Source organism: Podarcis pityusensis (genome assembly GCF_964106645.2).
Source record: "Podarcis pityusensis genome assembly, chromosome: 6".
Classification (NCBI taxonomy): domain Eukaryota; kingdom Metazoa; phylum Chordata; class Lepidosauria; order Squamata; family Lacertidae; genus Podarcis; species Podarcis pityusensis.
Genome location: NC_138030.1, coordinates 95,699,623 through 95,718,744, shown reverse-complemented (window position 1 = coordinate 95,718,744; position 19,122 = coordinate 95,699,623). Strand labels below are relative to the sequence as shown.

The window sequence follows — 19,122 nt, the reverse complement described above, 5'->3', positions numbered from 1 at the left end:
CAAAAGGCATTGGAGATTGAAAATAGTCAAGTACAAATTTTTAAAGATATCCCTAAATATATTTTGGAGGTGAGAGCCTTCTATAAAGATTTGGTCTACCTGCTGAAGAAAAATATCATACCCTTTAGGTGGGAGTTTCCACAAGGATTGTCTTTTAACTTTAAAGGAAGGAAGGTCAAAATAAGAACAGTTCAAGATAAAGAACAGTTTTTGGAGAGATATCAGGAGGACTTGCAGAAAGGAACAGTAGAAACAACAATACAAGAAAAAGGAGTGACAGACATTGCAAACTTGTCATTTGGACTCATACCACCATCTGAAGACGAACAAAAGCTAGGAGCAGTCGGAGGAACAGGTACTTAATAACAAAATGTCTCTGCAACTTCTTAGCTGGAATTGTAATGGTTTGAACCTTCCCCAAAAAAGACGCCAAGTTTTTCATATTTTGAAAAGAGAACAATTAGACCTAATATGTCTACAAGAGACCCATGTGACCAGGACACATAGGAAATTATTGGTAAATAAGAGACTTGGACAGGAATTTATTTCATCAGACAAAGTTAAGAAAAGAGGTGTGGTGATTTATGCAAAAGAAAAATTGGCTCCAAAGATGATATTTAAAGATGAACAAGGAAGATACCTGGCAATTGAAATACAAGTTCATGGAGAAAAAATCTTGATAGTTGGAATTTATGCACCAAATGACGGGAAGGCGGAATTCTTTAAGAAGTTGCATGAGACTTTAATGGACTATCTAGACTATAGAGTAGTAATGATGGGAGACATGAATGGTGTAGTTTCCACAAATATGGACAAAGCACAGAGACAAGTAATTTCCAAGGAAGGGAGACTACCAAAGACTTTTTTTGAAATGACTGAAACTATGGAGTTGATTGACATTTGGAGAACAAGGAACCCTCTTGAGAGAGAGGGAACTTTTTTCTCTGAAGCAAAAATGACATGGACAAGAATTGACCAAATTTGGGTAACTAGCAGTATGGCGCCAAGGATCAAAAAGGTAGAAATCTGCTCAAAGACTTGCTCCGACCATAATGCTGTAAAGATGGAGATGAAACTAACATCAACTGGATCCTTTAGATGGAGAATGAATGACACCCTATTTAGAGATGAAGAGATTTATAAGAAGGCCCAAAAAACACTGAAAGATTACTTTGAGATAAATTTGAGAACAGAAGTGGAAAAAAGAATAATCTGGGATGCAAGTAAGGCCGTGATGCGAGGTTTCCTAATACAACAGAACTCCATAAAGAGGAAAAAGCAAAATGAAAGGAAAGAAAAAATTTTGGAAAAAATAAAAGAAGGTGAAAAGAAATTGAGGTCTAAACCAAAATCCCATGAGATTCTGAGAGAAATAAAGCACTATCAGGTGCAATATATGGAATTGATGAATCAAGAGATAGAATGGAAAATAAAGCAAATGAGACAAAAGACATTTGAATCAGCAGATAAATGTGGGAAATTTCTGTCATGGCAATTGAAAAAGAGGCAAAAACTGAACACTGTGACAAGTTTAGAAGTGGATGGAAAGATTATCCACAAACCAAACGAGATAAGTAATTGTTTTCAAAGTTACTTCAGGAAACTATATGCACAAGGGCCAGTTAAGGAACAGGAAATAGAAGAATTTGTTAAGAAACATGGACTACCAAAAATTTCAGAGCAAAGCAGAAGGATTTTGAATGAGAAAATAACAGGACAAGAAATAGAGGGTGCCATTCAGAAGATGCAATTGGGAAAATCTCCAGGACCAGATGGTTTGACCGCCAGATATTATAAAGCGTTGAAGGAATGGTTAGTACAACCACTGAAGGAAGTATGTAATGAAATTTTGGAGGGGAAAAAGGCACCGGAGTCGTGGAAAGAAGCCTTTATTTCACTTATACCGAAAACTGAGACTGAAAAGAACCAGGTTAAAAACTACCGCCCTATATCATTACTCAATGTGGATTACAAAATTTTTGCAGACATTATGGCAAAAAGACTGAAGAGAGTGTTGGTAGGGGAGATTCATAAGGACCAAACTGGCTTTCTTCCAGGGAGACATATGTCGGACAATGTGAGGAACATTATAGACATTTTGGAACTGTTAGAAGTGGACATCAATAGGAAGGCTGTTTTAATTTTTGTGGACGCGGAGAAAGCCTTTGATAATATTGGTTGGAGCTTTATGAAGAAGAATCTCCAAGGGATGGGGGTAGGTCAAGGGTTTGAAAACGGTATAGGTGCAATATATTCTAAACAAAAAGCAAAGTTAATTGTAAACAATGTGGTTACGGAAGAAATATCTATAGAAAAAGGTACACGACAGGGGTGCCCAATATCCCCTTTACTTTTTATATTAGTCCTGGAGGTTTTGTTAAACATGATTAGAGGAGACCAGTTGGTTAAAGGAGTACAAGTCGGAGCTAAACATTACAAGCTAAGGGCATTTGCAGATGACCTAGTACTGACCTTGCAACAGCCAGATACTAGTACTAAAAGAGTATTAGAACTAATTGAGATATTTGGTCAAGTAGCAGGATTTAAACTGAACAAACAGAAAACGAAAGTGTTGGACAAAAATTTAACATTGGCTGAAAAAGAGAAGTTTCAGAATGAAACAGGTTTAGTGATAACGAAAAAAGTAAAGTACCTGGGGGTAAACTTAACATCCAAGAATGTGAATTTATTTAAGGACAATTATGACAAATGTTGGACAGAGGTAAAGAAAGATCTAGAAATATGGTCAAGGTTGAAACTCTCTTTGTTAGGTCGAATTGCTGTTATTAAGATGAATGTATTGCCTAGAATGTTGTTTTTATTCCAGACATTGCAGATTTTGGACAAGATGGACTGTTTCAAGAAGTGGCAGAAAGATATATCTAAATTTGTCTGGCAGGGCAAAAAGCCCAGAATAAAATTTAAGATTCTAACTGATGCAAAAGATAGAGGGGGGTTTGCCCTGCCGGACTTAAGACTCTACTATGAATCGGCGGCTTTCTGCTGGTTGAAACATTGGCTACTTCTTGAGAATACAGACATTTTGGATCTAGAAGGGTTTGACAATAGATTTGGCTGGCATGCATATATATGGTATGATAAGGTAAAACTCCATAAAGGTTTCAAAAACCATATTGTTAGGAAAGCATTATATAATGTTTGGATGCGGTATAAAGATTTATTGGAAAGTAAAACTCCCAGGTGGTTGTCACCAATGGAAGCTAAAGAGGTGAAAAAACTTAATATGGACTCTAAATGGCCAAAATATTGTGAAATTTTAGAACAAGATGGGGAAAAAGTTAAATTACAGAGTTATGAGAAATTAAAGTCCAAAGTGCGAGATTGGTTGCACTACCTTCAGATAAACGAGACATTTAAACAGGACAGGAAAATAGGTTTCCAGATGGAGAGGTCAAAATTAGAAACAGAACTGTTAGAACCCAATACTAAGAATCTGTCGAGAATGTATAATCTGCTGTTGAAATGGAACACACAGGATGAAACGGTGAAATCAGCTATGATAAAATGGGCACAAGATATTGGTCATAACATTATGTTTGCTGACTGGGAACAGCTGTGGACCACCGGTACTAAATTTACGGCATGTAATGCCTTAAGAGAAAACATTATGAAAATGATGTATAGGTGGTACATGACCCCAGTCAAGCTTGCAAAAATTTATCATCTGCCCAATAACAAATGTTGGAAATGTAATGAGACTGAAGGTACTTTTTATCACCTTTGGTGGACCTGCCCGAGGATAAAAGCTTTTTGGGAAATGATCTATAATGAAATTAAGAAGGTTCTTAAATGGACCTTCCCTAAAAAACCTGAGGCTTTTCTCCTGGGCATCGTCGGCCAATTGGTGAGAAGGAAGGACAGGACGTTTTTTATGTATGCGACCACAGCAGCAAGGATTCTTCTAGCAAAGTATTGGAAGACACAACAACTACCCACACTGGAAGAATGGCAGACGAAGGTGATCGACTACATGGGACTGGCGGAGTTGACTGGCAGAATCCGTGACCAGGGGAAAGAGACAGTGGAAGAAGATTGGAAGAAATTCAAAGTTTATCTTAGAACTTGTTGTAAAATTCAGGAATGTTAAAATGTCAAGGGGTTGGGAAACAGAGAATTGCAGCTGTAATTAATAATATTAGAAGAACTTAAAAGAAATTGAATTGAATAATTAGTTGACTGAGGAGTTGCTGAAGAAATATAAAACAAGGATGCAGAAAAGGGGAGGTATGGGGAAGTCCGGAAAGTAAGGTTTATGAAAAAATGGTTATGAAATTATACATGTTTATATGTTTGTATGTCGGTGTATTGTGTATTGTTTGTTTTTTTATTTTGTGTTTGGAAAATTAATAAAAAATTTATTAAAAAAAAAAAAAAGACAATAACATCTCTCTGACCCATACGAGGTAATTAAGAGGCTGCTATGGGAAGTATGCAGCCTTCCCGCCCCCCCCCAAGGAGATGGGGGGGGGACTGCCTTGCCAGCAGTGTCCATAACGCACCCCCGGATTCGAAAGAAGGGGGTGCCGGTCACTTGGCAAAAGCCCTCGATGAGGTCGGCGCTTCCTGACGCTGTCTCCAATCAGCACGTGCTGGTTCGCTTTAGCTCAAAAATATAATTGGAAACATATAATTGGAAAGAAGCTAAAGCACATACATCAAGCAAAGTTCAGGAGATAAGGTTGCTGATTAATGGATCTCTGTGACCGGAGCGACGGATGGGACAAATAAATCAAGTGATGAACCACCATTAAGAGACTGGTATGTTTGGAGTGAAACAGAAGGGGGTTGGAGGAAAAAACTTTTCTTTTCTTTGCCTTATGTGAATATTAATAACCCTCCACCCCAGAAAGAAGATTGTTGCATTTTATTAATCACAAGCAGGAATTCAAGAACTGTGTGGAGTGGATTATAGATTAAAGAGATGACTGGTAAACAACGGAGAACGGAGGAAAATTTTATGACACAGTTTTAAATGGCGTCTCACTAAGACAGGCTTGTCTAAGAAAGACAGGGGGAGGAGGATCAGGATCATCGGAATGTGAATGATGATTGGAATGTGATCTTAACCTGACAGAGCCCTCCTGATATACTTGGCAAGCCTGAGAAAATTAAAGGACAGACCGAAGATAAATTTTTTATGGAAGTGTGGAATGGCTGTCCCTAAGTGATATGATCTTTGGAGAGTGTAAAACCCACACAGAGGATGTCTGTTTCCAACCCGCTTGTGAAGACTATCAGAGATCGCAAAGAAAGGAATATATGATAACAACAAGAAGATGAAGAAAGTAATAAAGAGACTATCTGGAAAGAACTGGATAGAACTGTTTAATTAAAGCAGCAATATAAGTGATGCTTGGACTCCCGTTCGGAGCTTGATGTATGGGTACCCCCAACAAAATTTAAAAATCTGGCTGTATAATTTGGAACTAATGTGATTTGGAAATAATGTGATTTGATTGGCCTGTGAATAAAAATTATTAAAAAAAAACAAAAACACACAAATTATATCAGAACGATCTATTTCTACCCCAACTTCTTATTCCAGTTCTCTTGTTTGAATCTATCACATAATAAATAAGTAGTCTTTGGAGGAGGATAATGTAGCAGGATTCTAGCAAGCCTGGGACTATTAAGGGACTATTAGACTCAGAAGCCCCAGTTCACATGAAGGTTAGCTATATGGGAGAGGGAGGAATTTGTTGTGCTCCTTATGAATGGAGACAATGGCATTTAAATCATTATGTCCTTAAGAGTCTAATTGCTCTAACTAACTTGTGGCTGCAATTCAACTTCTGCAAATGTCACATGTCTATGAATTGCTTGAAGCATACTGGGTTTTCCCCTCTGTCATATTGCCTTACTACCAACACCTTTATTACCTGTATATCTGGATTCCTCCGTGTCTCTAGTTTGTGGCACAGTACCATTCAGTTTTCATCCAAAGCCCTTGTGGAGTGTCATTATTATTAAATACTTATGATTGCACTTCTACCTTGTCATTCCCAAGGAATGATTTAACCTGCTCACACCCACAACCTGCAAGGACTCAGAATAGGTGCTCCCAGTAGTGAGGGATCCCACAGCAAACTCACATGGATTTTGCAGGAGTTTCTCCAGAGAGTTGCGCCACAGCCAAGCCTCCTCTGGTGATGGTCTGAAAAGATGAGAGGGGGAGATATTTAGGCACACCCATTAAAGTCAGTGAAAACAGTCACTGGTAAAATATCACAGAAAGAATTTGTCGGTGTTTGAAGGCATCACAGTGGAGAAGGATTGAGAATAATCACTTAGCATTTTGACTTTATTCTTGTTCAAAGCACTTCACACACATAATTTAACTACAGCCCTGGAAGGAAGTTTGATGTTATCATCCTTATATGACATATGAGCAGATTGATGTGCAAGATGAGTAGCGACTCGCATAAGTTCAGCAACTGAGTTTATGCCAGAAGGGAGAGTCAAACTAAGGACTTATTGGTTTGTAGCTCATGGTTCAACTAGATGAGACAATGGAGATCTGGGCTAACATCTCCGTTCTCTTGTTTGTTTGTTTGTTTGTTTGTTTGTTTGTTTGTTTGTTTACGTATGTAAAAAACAGACCTGGGGAACGAGATTTGGAATTAGGTAAAGCCTATGGGTGCACAGACTCCATACTTCCTCAGGCTCCAGGTTTGAGTGATGCTGCAAACTTGAGGTACCAACTCCCATCCATCTCAGCCAGCATGGCCAACAAGGACAATGGAGTCGTACAGATTCCCCACCACTGGCACCTATACATCCTGACTTTCCTGGACATATCTGGAGTACTGCAGTCAGAAGCAGTGTCCAGGCAGAAATTGCTAAAAGGTCCAGGAAAATCCGGACGTATGGCATGTCGGCAGTGTTTTTGGCGATCTTCCTTAAAAATAGCTCAAAAACTTCTTTTTTTGTGAATTTGCCCGAAAAGCTCAGCAACCTTGAAAAACAAAGCTTAACTTTCTGTCCAGATTTTCACAGTTTGAAATATGGCAACCCTAAATTAAGCTGCTTTAAACTGGTCCTGTTCTCTTTCTCTCCCAAGGTCATTCTGCCTATAAGAACAAAAGAGCCTGGTTTCACTTTCTCTTTTTCCTTCTTGGTTCTCTCTACTTCGTTCCTTGGTGGTAATCTGTATACAGTATAGTATATTTAAGTGCTAAGTTTTTAGTCTTATTGTCATAGCTGTCAACTTTTCCCTTTTCTTGTGAGGAATCCTATTCAGAATAAGGGAATTTCCCTTTAAAAATGGGAAACGTTGACAGCTATGCTTATTGTAAGTGTAAGTTAAGGTTTTGCTGCAACTTGATTTGTGACTGTTATGCTCACTTGCTCTCAGTAAATAATACTGGATGGAGCTGATTGTGTCTGAATCTTTTTTGGAATCCTGCATCGAGTTTAAACATTCTTACTCTGCTAACTATTGTTGTGACTTGCTCTGGATCATTATGGAGCAAAACCATGACAATCACACCATACATTTTCCCTCTCGTGGCAGACAGTGTGCTGGAGTGAGGCTTGGGGAAAGGCACTTTATGATCCCACATTCTATGAGCGAGGGAGAAGGAATTCTACATGGGTAGCAGTATTGGGCCATAGTCCTGTCTTGAGTATAACACACAGTTCCTCCCTGATGCCTTGAAGGGCTCCTACATTGCTTCCAATGTTCCATTTTTAACATCCCCAGTTTATTTTGTGTGGAACTAGGCAGAAACAGTCTGGAGCAGAGTGGGGAATGATCCATCTCCATCCGTATCCCTTGAGTATTCATTCATTCATTCTCAAAAGTTCTCTGAAGGCTGAACTCTTTCCCCTGCTCTGGCTGTGGCTTTGGGGTCTGCTTCTGTTCCTCCCAGAGATCCAACATCAGTTCCCACGCCCTCCTAAGGGATGTAGTCAATGACCCCCTTTGTCTCAGGCAATACATGCCAGAGGGTTCTCACAGCAATGAAATGGATAATAATGATCTGATTTTACTCTTCATAGATTTTACTCTTCATAGATAATAATGATCTGATTTTACCCTTCAGGGCTTGAAATTAAGAGTTTATTGACACTTCTTATTGTCTCACTGCTTTCCCCTGGAGAAAACCACACTTTAGCGCTCAATTGGAGCAAATATTGTGTTTGTTCTGATTTAAAACTAAAGAGCAGGTTTTCCCTGGCAAAGGGAAAACCGATCAAATCTGTGCTTTCTGGGCACCGGACAAGCGGAAGTGTGGACAAGCCCTCAGTGATTAGTTTAAGACAAAAGCAACATCGGCCATGTATGGGGTGTGGGGGGGGGTGTGTGTGGATGCAAGCTGGCAACATCACTCAAGAGGGAGGGAGAAGAAGAGGAGCGAGGCCACTGTGGCATAAACCTGCCTGGTTCTGAGAGGTGGTGCATATCTAGCGTATTCCAAGGCAAACAACCACCAGTGTGGTTGGTCCATGAATGGAGAGCTGGAGGCTGGACATGGATCTGGGAATTCCAGACCAAATAAATATGAGTTCTGGGTTGCCACTTCTGCCATGGATTAAATGTGTAGCCTGGGCAAATAAGTCAGTCAGTTACATTCTCTCTCCTCCCTGCTTTTTCCTGTCTCTCTCAGCTTCAGTTGGCAACCACCTCATAGTCAGCATAGTAGTATATTTGTAAAGCACTCTTAACTGTATAAAGGTAAATACTGTTAGGCCTCCCACCAGGGTGGACACAGATGTAATCAAGCTGCATTATCCCTGGTTTTGTCAGATACACAAATTTCCCTGTAGGATTGAGCTCATAAAGACACCTCCTCACATTCACTTTTCAGGTTTTTTTTTAAAAAATGAAGTGTGTATTTTTTCTATATAAAGGTAGCAAAGAAACACCAAGATGCATAAACTTGGAAGATGCTTGAAAAAGATATTTCTTTAAAAAGATAAACAGCATTGTCCGGTGTGTGGAGGAGGCCAGAGGAAATCATGGCTATTTGGAGTGAAAGTAGCCTAATTTCAGGAGTGGAAGAAGTGGGAGGGAGAGGGAACACAACTCCTGTTTGTACAGATGTCTCTCCAGAGCAAGAGAGTTTGCAAATTTCACTCATGTCCATCCACAGCTCTCGCCCAGACTTCAAGCAGGGCACTCCATAACAATCTCTGTCAACATCCCATTGGGAAAAGAGGGCAGCATCTGTTGGGCCTGGGCAGACCACTGCAGCCCCCACTCACACTGAAGGACACATTCAGGAGTTGAGGCAGCATCCAAAGAAAATGGCAGGTAGCTTTTATGCAGAACACCCTTCACATTCAGCTTGAGAAGGCAGTTGGGCATTGCATGCCAACTGGTGGAGGAGACAAGAGCTGGTTGAAGGACCCTGCATGTGGGTGACAAGGAGATTGCATGAAGTGAAGCACTCCATCCACCCAGCCCCAAAGAAGATTCAGGTGAATGGGCCTTTTGATTTTTCCTTCAGAAAGCACATGCTTCCCCCAAGGCTTGAGATGGTGAAATCCTGGACTTAACTGTTTATTTGATTGCAGTGTAAAGTCATGAGGAAACAGCCCTGTGGGACTGTTGGTTAAGACTTACCAATTCAGACTGCAATCCTATATAATACTTGTCTGAGGGCATTCCCAGTAGAATTCAGTGGGTCTTACTTCTGAATAATGTGGGTTCTTTGGGATGAACCCACACTAGAAATTATGACAGCAATTCTGAACCACGGAATTTAGGGTTAGGTGTTATATATTAATAAAACTTCCAAAAAAAATTGCATAGGGAGAGTATGAGGAAAGACAGAGGTACGCAACTCCCAGCAGAAAAGCAACTGTGGGTTCACCCTCACTTTATGCCCCTGGTGCTTTTCCCTGGAAAACCCACTCTTTGATGATAGATAGATAGATAGATAATACTTTATTCGGCTATAAGCCCACAAGGTAAAACAAATCAATAGATAAAAATCAATAGATAAAATCAATAGCATTTTACAATCTAAAATATCAACTAAAATATTTCAACGCATAATCTCTAAATGTACCGTGTTATGGCCTTGAAGATAAAGATGGTGCATAGAGTTTACTGAATTTTTAATAGTCATGCAGCATTCCATGAAGTCTTTTATATGACAGAACTGAGATCAGGAATCTAGCAACCTGTAAAGTTCTATAAGAGTCAATGTCCTGGAGTAGATAAGCTAGATGTAATTCAGGTGGTTTAGCAGCAATTTCCAGAATGATTGAACTCAGGATCCTTGATCGGGGAACATTGTATAAGGGGCAATTAAACAAGATATGATAAAGGGATTCTATCGATTTGTTGTCACATGCGCACAAAACAGAGATTTTACCGTTAGAAAATCTATTGCTCAGCACATTTGAGGGGAACACATTAAATCTGGCTCTAACAAATGCGAATCTATGCGACGCAGCCGATAAAGTACTCTTTGATGATAAATCAGAATCAACAAAGAGCTGGTTTTAAAGAGGAAAGCTCTGGGGCAAACAAAAACAAACAAAACCCCCCCATGCTCAGACACGGAGCTCTAAAGAGTGGACCTCTGCCTGGAAAGAGAAGAGCAAAGGCTAAGTGTGGCTAAGCCCTAGTCTTAGGACAACTGCAGTGCTTAAGTATTCACCACGTCTTTGCAAGCAAGAAGGCTGGGAAGAAAACCAGAACAACTGGGCAAGACTTCCTAGCAGCCCTGCCAGGTTCCATGGGCACCAGCTGCCAATGTATGATAGTAGGGACCATCCACTGATAAATCTTCCCTCTCTCTCTCTCTCTCTCTCTCTCTCTCTCTCTCTCTCACACACACACACACCAAATTGCCAACCCCCCAAAATGCAGCTTCCACACACTAGCAGAAACTGCAGAGAAATGGTGGGTGATTTTTATCTAACTGGTTTTTCACAGTAAGAAGAAATCCAAATAAAATGTAAAAAAAAGTATAAGTTGACATTTTGATGTTGTCTGAATGCCGCATAGGGGCAGTACTGATTCCACAATAGACCTCCATCTGGAAGCACCCTAAGGCTCCATTCTGATCTGGAGAGATAAGCTTCTGCTTCCCACGCGCTGCCTTCACAGTGAGAATCGGGCTCCCTGGACAGCTACAGAAAAACAAGCTATGCAGCTGCCTGTCTGTGTCTGTGTATTTAAGCATGCATCTACTTTGGCAGTAATTAATTGGGGGGGGGTTCTGCATGATTCACAAAATCAGAAATTAAAAATAGCAAATAGTAAAAATAAGCAAACTTTTATTCCAGTAGGAATAATAGAAAACAGAATGCTTTCCTCCTTCCAGAAACTCAGAGGAGCCGCTGGCTGACAAGATGAGACTGCTGTTTCCATTATCAGGACAAGATGAAGCACATCGCCTAATTTGTTCTTAATGACTTTGAAAAGGAAAAGTGCACAATCTATCTAATTTCTGTCTGTAATGATTGTTCAAACTAGGCCAATAACAGCCATGCAGATCACAATGCAATCTTCAGATCAGTCTATCTGCAGAACCTTCGTTAGAAGTAATTGGAAACAGATTCAGGGCCAAAAAGCCAATATACAGTAGTTTCCCTTCTCCCACTGAGGCCACCCTTCTCCGTAACAAAAGCAGATGCTACTGGGGTTCATTTTGTTCCAATTCCTGGAACTGATTTATCTTCAGTACAGATGGGAGACTGTTTTCCTTCAGATAAAACTGACAGTGATTAATGCTGTGGATCAGCAGGCAGTAGTGCCCACAGGGATCCAAGGCAAACATAAATGGAGCCATCCACCAAGATGCCTCCCAGCAGTTGATACCATTAACTATTGCTTTGTTTTGCACACTTCCTATAAAACTCTTATTCTTCTAAACCTGCTAATATACATCTGAAGTTTTATTAACTGACAGGAGAGCAATATATCGACTCACAGCCCTTTGACAAGCTGTGAAAGCCATGGGATCAACTTTCAAGCTGATTTTATTTCCCCTTTTGTAAAATGAAGTTTAATTCCCTCATATATCACAGGGGCATTTAATTTCCTGTTTAAACACTTATTTCTAAGCTCTGTTAATGCCTGTATTAATGTGCAGTGTCATCAGGATTCTGGTGACAGACAGCTCTACCTCTGTTTTCCACCTATAAATCCCAGGAAGGCTGTGGAACTCCCAGACAGGTGTCTAGAGGACGTTTTGGGATGGAAGGGCAACTAAGATGAAGAAAGAGGTACTAAGTCTTCAGTTGATCCTGGATGGAGTTGTGTTCTGAAAGACCACGTTTACAGCTTTACACCTGTACAAACCTGCCTGTGCCTTCAGTTCAGCACGGGAGACCCAGACTGCTGGCCTGCCTAAGATTGGTTGAAGGACAGGGACTTTTCAGTGGTGGCTCGACTCTGGAATTCCCTCTCAAGGGGTATATAGTTGGCTTGACCCCTTCAGGCTTGTTGTTGCAAAATGCTTTGAAGATCTATTTGCTCCAAGTGACTTTTAAGTCATGTGCTTTCACTGGATGCACTGCTAACTGGCTGCTGTGGTTTGTGCTATTTGATGTTGACTCGTTTTATTTTAAAGTGTTGCTTACCTTTGGATTTTGTCATTTTAAAAATTTAACATTATATTGTTTCAGCTGAACTCCACCTTGAGAGAACTTTGGAAAGGAGGCCTATAACTGCTTTAAACAGACAGACAAACCCACTGTCATAAGTGAAGTGAAAACATGTGTTGTTACTTCCTGAACTGCCTTTCCCACTATATGTGGTAGTGAGAGGGAGGTAAGAGTCAGCGTAGCATTATGGCTGAAATGGTGGATTTAGACCAGAAAACTCCAGATTAAAACCCTTGCTGGGCCTGAGCTTCAACTGGATTTGTCCCACTGGCTTAGATCTTAATGCCCTGGGCCTGGCTCTGTGGAAAGGGTAGGAAGCCAGTGCTGGGTAGCAAAGAAACCAAAGTAGCCTTTTCTCTTTCTCTGTTTCTCCCTGGTCTTTCTGCCACCCACTTTTCTTTCTCTCTCTTTCCCTCCTTGTTCATCAGCCTGCTGGAAAAGACCAATTCACTGGTGCCAGAAGCTTCTAGAGAGCTTTTCCCCAGGCTTACTACCGGTTCCATCACTTTGTCAATTTTGGCTATCTCCCTGTTTTTCCCTCTCCTGCCCTCCACCTATCCCTTCAGGCTGCACTCATCCTCATGAAATTAGGCACGCTTTGGGAAATTGCTGTCAAACATAGCTATGCAAGATGCTAGTTAGTACATGAAGTGGTTAACACCACAGAGTTAGATTCCTAGACTCAGCTAGATCATACTTCCTCTTTGCTGAAGAGGGAGGACGTGAAGCCTTCTGTTCCTGTTCCCTTTCTGCAATATGTAACTAACCAAGGAAGACATGTCTAAGCTTTGCTCCAAGCTTAGAGAATGTGTTTGAAGCTATCATTCTGTATTTTCCAAGGGTATTCTGCCTGTGTTCTCCTTGCTGCTGCTTGGATAAATGCATGAATCTGACCTTTGGAACATTTTGTAAGTATAACTTTTTAAACTTACTTAACACTGTGTGGTCTGTTCATTGTAAGAAGGGTAGAAAGAGGGGAATGCTCTGCAAGCAGACTAAACATGATACGAAGAAGGTCTATACACTTTCCTCTGACTTCCTAGGCACTCCCCTCTGACTTCCCCACTACCTCATTACTTTGGCCCCACCTTTCTGAGAGTTCAAAGAGGCTGACAAGGGTATTATAATGAGTAATAAGCTTCAAATGTTTTGCAAAAGTTCACCCAACCACACTTTCAAAAGTAACATTGCTAGAAAATGGCCTTCAGCAAAATGGAAAAACAAAAACAGTAGAAAACAGGGTCGTAGAGTGGACCAATTATTATATCCTTACTTCTGGACCTTTGCTGGCTTTTCCGGCTTCTCTGGGTAAGGGATAATCAAGTCAATAGCCGAGTCAGGCTTCTGGAGCAGTGTGCCCAACTTCGTCTTGATCTCCTTGGCTCTGGAGGGAGAGATATATGAAAAAATATATATGTAAGTGTAGCTGCCATTGTATTCAATAAATGCTAGTCTGAGACAGTTGAGTACATTTGTCATAACTTATGAGAGGTAGTTCTTCAAGTTGCTTCTACATTTGTTCAATTCAGTGGCAAAGAGCAGATTTTCCCACGGAAGGTGACAGGGCAAATGGAAAACCACTCTGACCTGTGCCTAGAAAGCACAGGACAAGCGGGAAATCTCTTGGATCCGTGCTGTCTGGGCATAGGGCAAGGGGAAGTGTGGATGAGCCCTCAGTTGAAGTGACTTTAAACCATTCCTCCTCACCTTATTCTGATTGCATAGACATCTCCCCTTTTATCCTGGGTATCATCCAGTCTACTGGCCACATTCACACCATGCCTTCAAAAGACTCTTTTTCCATTTTAATAGTTGTATCTTCCCCCAAAGAAGAGTTTTGGAAGAAGAAGAGGAGTTTGGACTTGATATCCCACTTTATCACTACCCTAACATTCTCCTTTCCCTTCCTCCCCCCAACAAACACTCTGTGAGGTGAGTGGGGCTGAGAGACTTCAGAGAAGTGTGACTGGCCCAAGGTCACCCAGCAGCTGCAGGTGGAGGAGCGGAGACGCGAACCTGGTTCACCGGATTACGAGACTACCGCTCTTAACCCCTACACCACACTGGCTCTCAAAGAGTCCTGGGAAGTGTAGCTTTGTAAGGGTGCTGGAAATTGTAGCATGGTGAGAGGGGTCTCCTAACTACTCTCAGCACCCTTACATTTCCCTCCTACCACTACCTAGAAGTAGAAGGCGGTTTCTGCACATGCTGTAGAGGAAAGTGAGGGGCAGGTGGGTCCACTTGGGAAGGCAGCCCATCTAAGAGAAGGAATACTCTGATCCTAAACCTCCACTGCCTTGCGGAGTATCTACATGAGAAAAAAAAGGCTAAGGAGTAAACCCTACACAAATTCATAGTGGAGTCCCTAAGGCAGGTGGATGACATCTTGTACACATCCTTCCAGCAACGCCTGCAGCTAAGCTGGTGCCAAATATATCGCTCTGCTTTCCTTTCAGCCACATCAGCAAGGCTGAGAGGGGGGTCTTGTTGTCTGGGCAGCCTAGGACCCCCATACACACTGCTCAGGCTTGCGCCACTTGGGTGCTGCTATTGCAGCGGTTTGAGGTGCCCTCCATTGTCTCTCGAGATGGACAGGTACTAACAATTACTACTTGTGGTGGTGGGAAGTTATTTTCCACAATGTTTTTTTTTGCAATCTTATGTGTATATATATATATATATATATATATATATATGCTTCACCATTAAAGCTGAATGTTGGGAGATTCAGGACAACAAAAGAAAGAAATTTCTTCTCACAGCACATACTGTAAGTAAACCATGCCACTCGCTACAGCAAGATGTCATGATGGCCACCCATGTCAACAGCTTTAAAAGGGGATTAGATAGATTCCTGGAGCAGCAGCAGCAGCAACAACAACAACAACAACAAAGGCTATTGATAGTTATAGCAACTAATCATGGTGGCTATCTCTGAATGCCAGTTCCTGGGGAGCCTGAGCACCCCATGTCACGCTTGCAGGCTTCCCAAAGGCATCTGGTTGGTCACTGTAGGATACAAGATACTATATTAACAATTATTATTATTACTATTATTATTATTATTATTATTATTATTATTATTATTTATACCCCGCCCATCTGGCTTGGTTTCCCCAGCCACTCTGGGCGGCTTCCAACAAAATATTAAAATACAGTGGTCTGTTAAACATTAAAAGCTTCCCTAAACAGGGCTGCCTTCAGTGAGATGGGCTTTTGGTACCACTGAGCTGGGCTCTTCTTTTATTCCTACAGGGAGCGCAGGATGCCCACGGAGGCTTCCCTATTTATCTTCACAACAGCCCTATGCAGCAGATGGAGAGAGGCTACGACTGAGCCCAGTGAGCTCCATAGAAAGCAGGAATGAAACCCGTATCTCCCTGGTTTGTGAAAAGCACACTAGACACAGCACCACAATGATTCTGTGATCTATAGAGCTCAGACAATGGATGAGGGTGGGTAAGGGAACCAGTAGGAGAATGAGGAAGGGGGTGTAAGCAGCTGTATCCTGTATTGGTGGCTCAAGTAATTTGGAAGCCTCGTTAATTTAAAAGTTTATCAAATGACACAGCGTCAGGGGCTGCCTGGCCTGCTTTGCCACCTGACGCAAAATATGAAAGTGCCATCCTGTGTGCCTGGCCCCCACCTCCACGCCAAAGCCTTGTTTCACATGGCTGTGGCTTTGGGTGAGACCTCGTGAGCAGTCCAGGAGATTTTGCAGGGCTCTTGCGATATCTCACTGAAAGCCACCACATCACTTCTCCTCACTTCTCCAGTGGCAATGGCTATGTTGTGCACAATCCACAAAGCCCAAAGTGGACTGCTTTCTATTGCCTTATTAAAAGGCCGTCCCTGCACAGTGTTCTTTCCATTCCTTTTCCTTTCTTTCCGTTTTTCTCTTTCTTTTCCTTTCTCCATAGGCAGGAAATCTCAAGAGTTCTGAAGACTGACCGTTATGTTCTTGGCTTTTTGGACCCTGGAGTCAAAATCTTACTCATCCATCTCTTTGGAGGACGTCAACAGATGCTAAGGCTATTTCCATAATCAGTAGTTCCAAGAAATGTATTCACTTGACCTGGGAAAAGCCTTTTTCACAGGCCAAAGGGTGGCTAAGTCCCCATGCTCTCTTTTGACCGAGGTGTCTCTTGAGTAAGGATACTCTCATTAGAAATGCAGACTGAGAGTGGATGCAAACGGAACACCCCACCCCCAATATGAGAAAAAATACTCTGTATTCTGGGAGTCCCTGAGCCTAGAAATAAACGCAAGCACACTAGTTGCTTTAGAAATTTCGAAGAAAATATACTTTTTGGTATGCAAGGTTTTAGCATGCAAGAATAGCAGTTTCTTCTGCCTTTTTTTGGATATATTTTATGGTTGTGCCAGACTAAGGGAGGTTCTTGCAGGCTCATCCTCTCAAAACAAAGGAAAAACTGCTTTGAATCTTCCAGTGGGTAACTAAAGCCTGTTTCAGCTCTGGACAAATTTCACCGGAAGTGGTTTTCCCTTTCACCAAAGTTTCTTAAGCAATATTATTTGCTTATCCTCAGGTTATCAAATGGATCTCCTATATCAAAGCAAAGACCTCTTGGATAAGCAGAACTCTTCTGCAATTAATGCAGATTAAAAACCATAAGCAGGAGAAGCTCTGAAAACTTCTTTGGAATGACAGAGCTTAGGGATGTTGCCTTCCTGTGCTTCTGACATCTACTGATACCACACACAACTGGGTGTGCAGTGAAGCATGGACTCAGACGGGTACATTTCCTGCTGGCCCATCCCCAGAAAGTTAGCCAAGGAGATTGCACCCAGTTTGGGCCCTGTTCTATCTGCACAGCAGTTGCTCAGTCAGTTTTATAGATAACTATTTTATAAATAAGTATTGTCCTATCTCTATGCCAGGAAAGGCTGCACCTGCTGAATTTCTGCTTAGATCAGAACTCACTGGCAATCTGCATCTCAGGTGGCAACAGGACCAAAGCCCAAAAGTCATGTGGGAGCAAGCCAGGTGGGATGGGAGCGAGAGGCAAGGAGCATTATTAGTTCAAGCAAGCAAGCAGTTTCTAGACACAGTAACCCCTGTACAGAAGGACTGTGAGCAGATGCTCAGTCCAGCAATGTCTTCTCATGAGGACAGGGGTGGGGAAACTCCAGCCTGTGGGCCAAACCTGGCCTGCCAGGGGTTCAAATTTGGCCCACGAAGTCTTTTACCCAAAGCATGCCCTCCTGCCCCAACCCTAGATCAGGTGTGGGGCAGGTAGAGATGTGGCTGCCTGAATGCAATGGGATTAGGCCCAATTCCCAGGAGAAGGCCAAACTAAACATGAGGTTAATTGCAAGAATGCAGTAAACATACACACAAAGTTTTAGTGACTGCTGTGAGGTGGTAGGAAGCAGGATTAGGATTCTGGTGGATGTGGAGGAGGGTTCGGCCGTTTCAGCCGCCACAGTCCTGATGAAGCAACTATTAGCCTTATCAGCAGGAGGCAGTAATGGATCATGTCCCTTCCCAAGCTGTAAGCCATGTTTTCATCTATGTTCAATATTTATTCTGTGGCCAATAACAAAAGTTATCTGAGTAGCTTATGATCCTTCTTTCCCAGCTGCATTTAACTTAAAAACAAGCATCTCTCAGTGTCTTGTCATTATTTGGCACCGTGGCGCTGCAATTAATTGTGTGTGTGCTAGACACTTCTAAATTCCTGGAACCAGTAAGTGTTAGAATTTAATCAAAGGCTTCTGATTCCAGGAAATTGCTAGACCACTATAAGCCCTGGATTCAGCAAAGTGTTAAAATCTAATCAAACCCTTGGGTGTTAAACTGAGTGATACTGGATTAATCCCTCAATTTAGCAAGTGTTAAAAGTGTTAATTAAGCCAGGCTAGCCTTCAGGTTGACAAGCCATTAAGACAAAGCACAAAGAGACTTTGTGTGGGACAGCAAATAGTTGAGGCCCCTCCCTCAACAGATAAAGCCAGGGTTTGGAGAGTGGGGAGCTATGTGAGCTAGAGATAGGAGTTTTGTGACCAAGAAACAAAGCAGCGAATAGGAGAGGCAGAGCAATGTTTGAGAGCAGTGGTGGAGGTCTGCCTGAATCCAAGGCTGCAGCTATGGGAGAAGCAAGACCCTCTTGGGGTGCTGATGCTGTGAACCCCTCCATCGTAGGTTCAGGTTGTATATATGTGTAAATCAACCATATGTGATAAAGACACCACTGTCTCCATTGTGCCCATTCCCAAAAGGAAACATGAACCCTGTGTAAGTGTGCCTGGGGTGGCATGTCACAATGCACTTACCCCAGGGGAGGAACTCAGACCTTATTTTGGTACACAGCCTGTGGAACAAGTAACAATGGCCGAAGCTGGCAACCCGTGAGAGTCTGAGTCTTGCATGCCCCCTTTCTCACACCACCCAGCTCAGTCACAGAAATAAGATTAACAGTTTATTGTAAATCAGCAATGCTAAGTTGGTGCAGCTGCACACATGATGAAATAACTATTAAGTGTCCAAACAAAAAACAAACGGTAAAAGAA

General features: G+C 41.8%; 1 protein-coding gene across 1 annotated transcript in view; it reads right to left on the bottom strand.

Moving 5' to 3' along the window:
- The window catches only part of LOC308479901 (regulator of G-protein signaling 5-like), a 33,822-nt gene that overhangs the window by 9,542 nt on the left and 5,158 nt on the right, over nt 1-19,122 (bottom strand). The window contains exons 2-3 of the mRNA XM_081010901.1: nt 13,862-13,972; nt 6,114-6,175 (exon numbers count right to left, since the gene is read on the bottom strand). Of these exons, the coding sequence (XP_080867027.1) occupies nt 6,114-6,175; nt 13,862-13,972 (173 nt within the window). The remainder of the gene's footprint in view (nt 1-6,113; nt 6,176-13,861; nt 13,973-19,122) is intronic.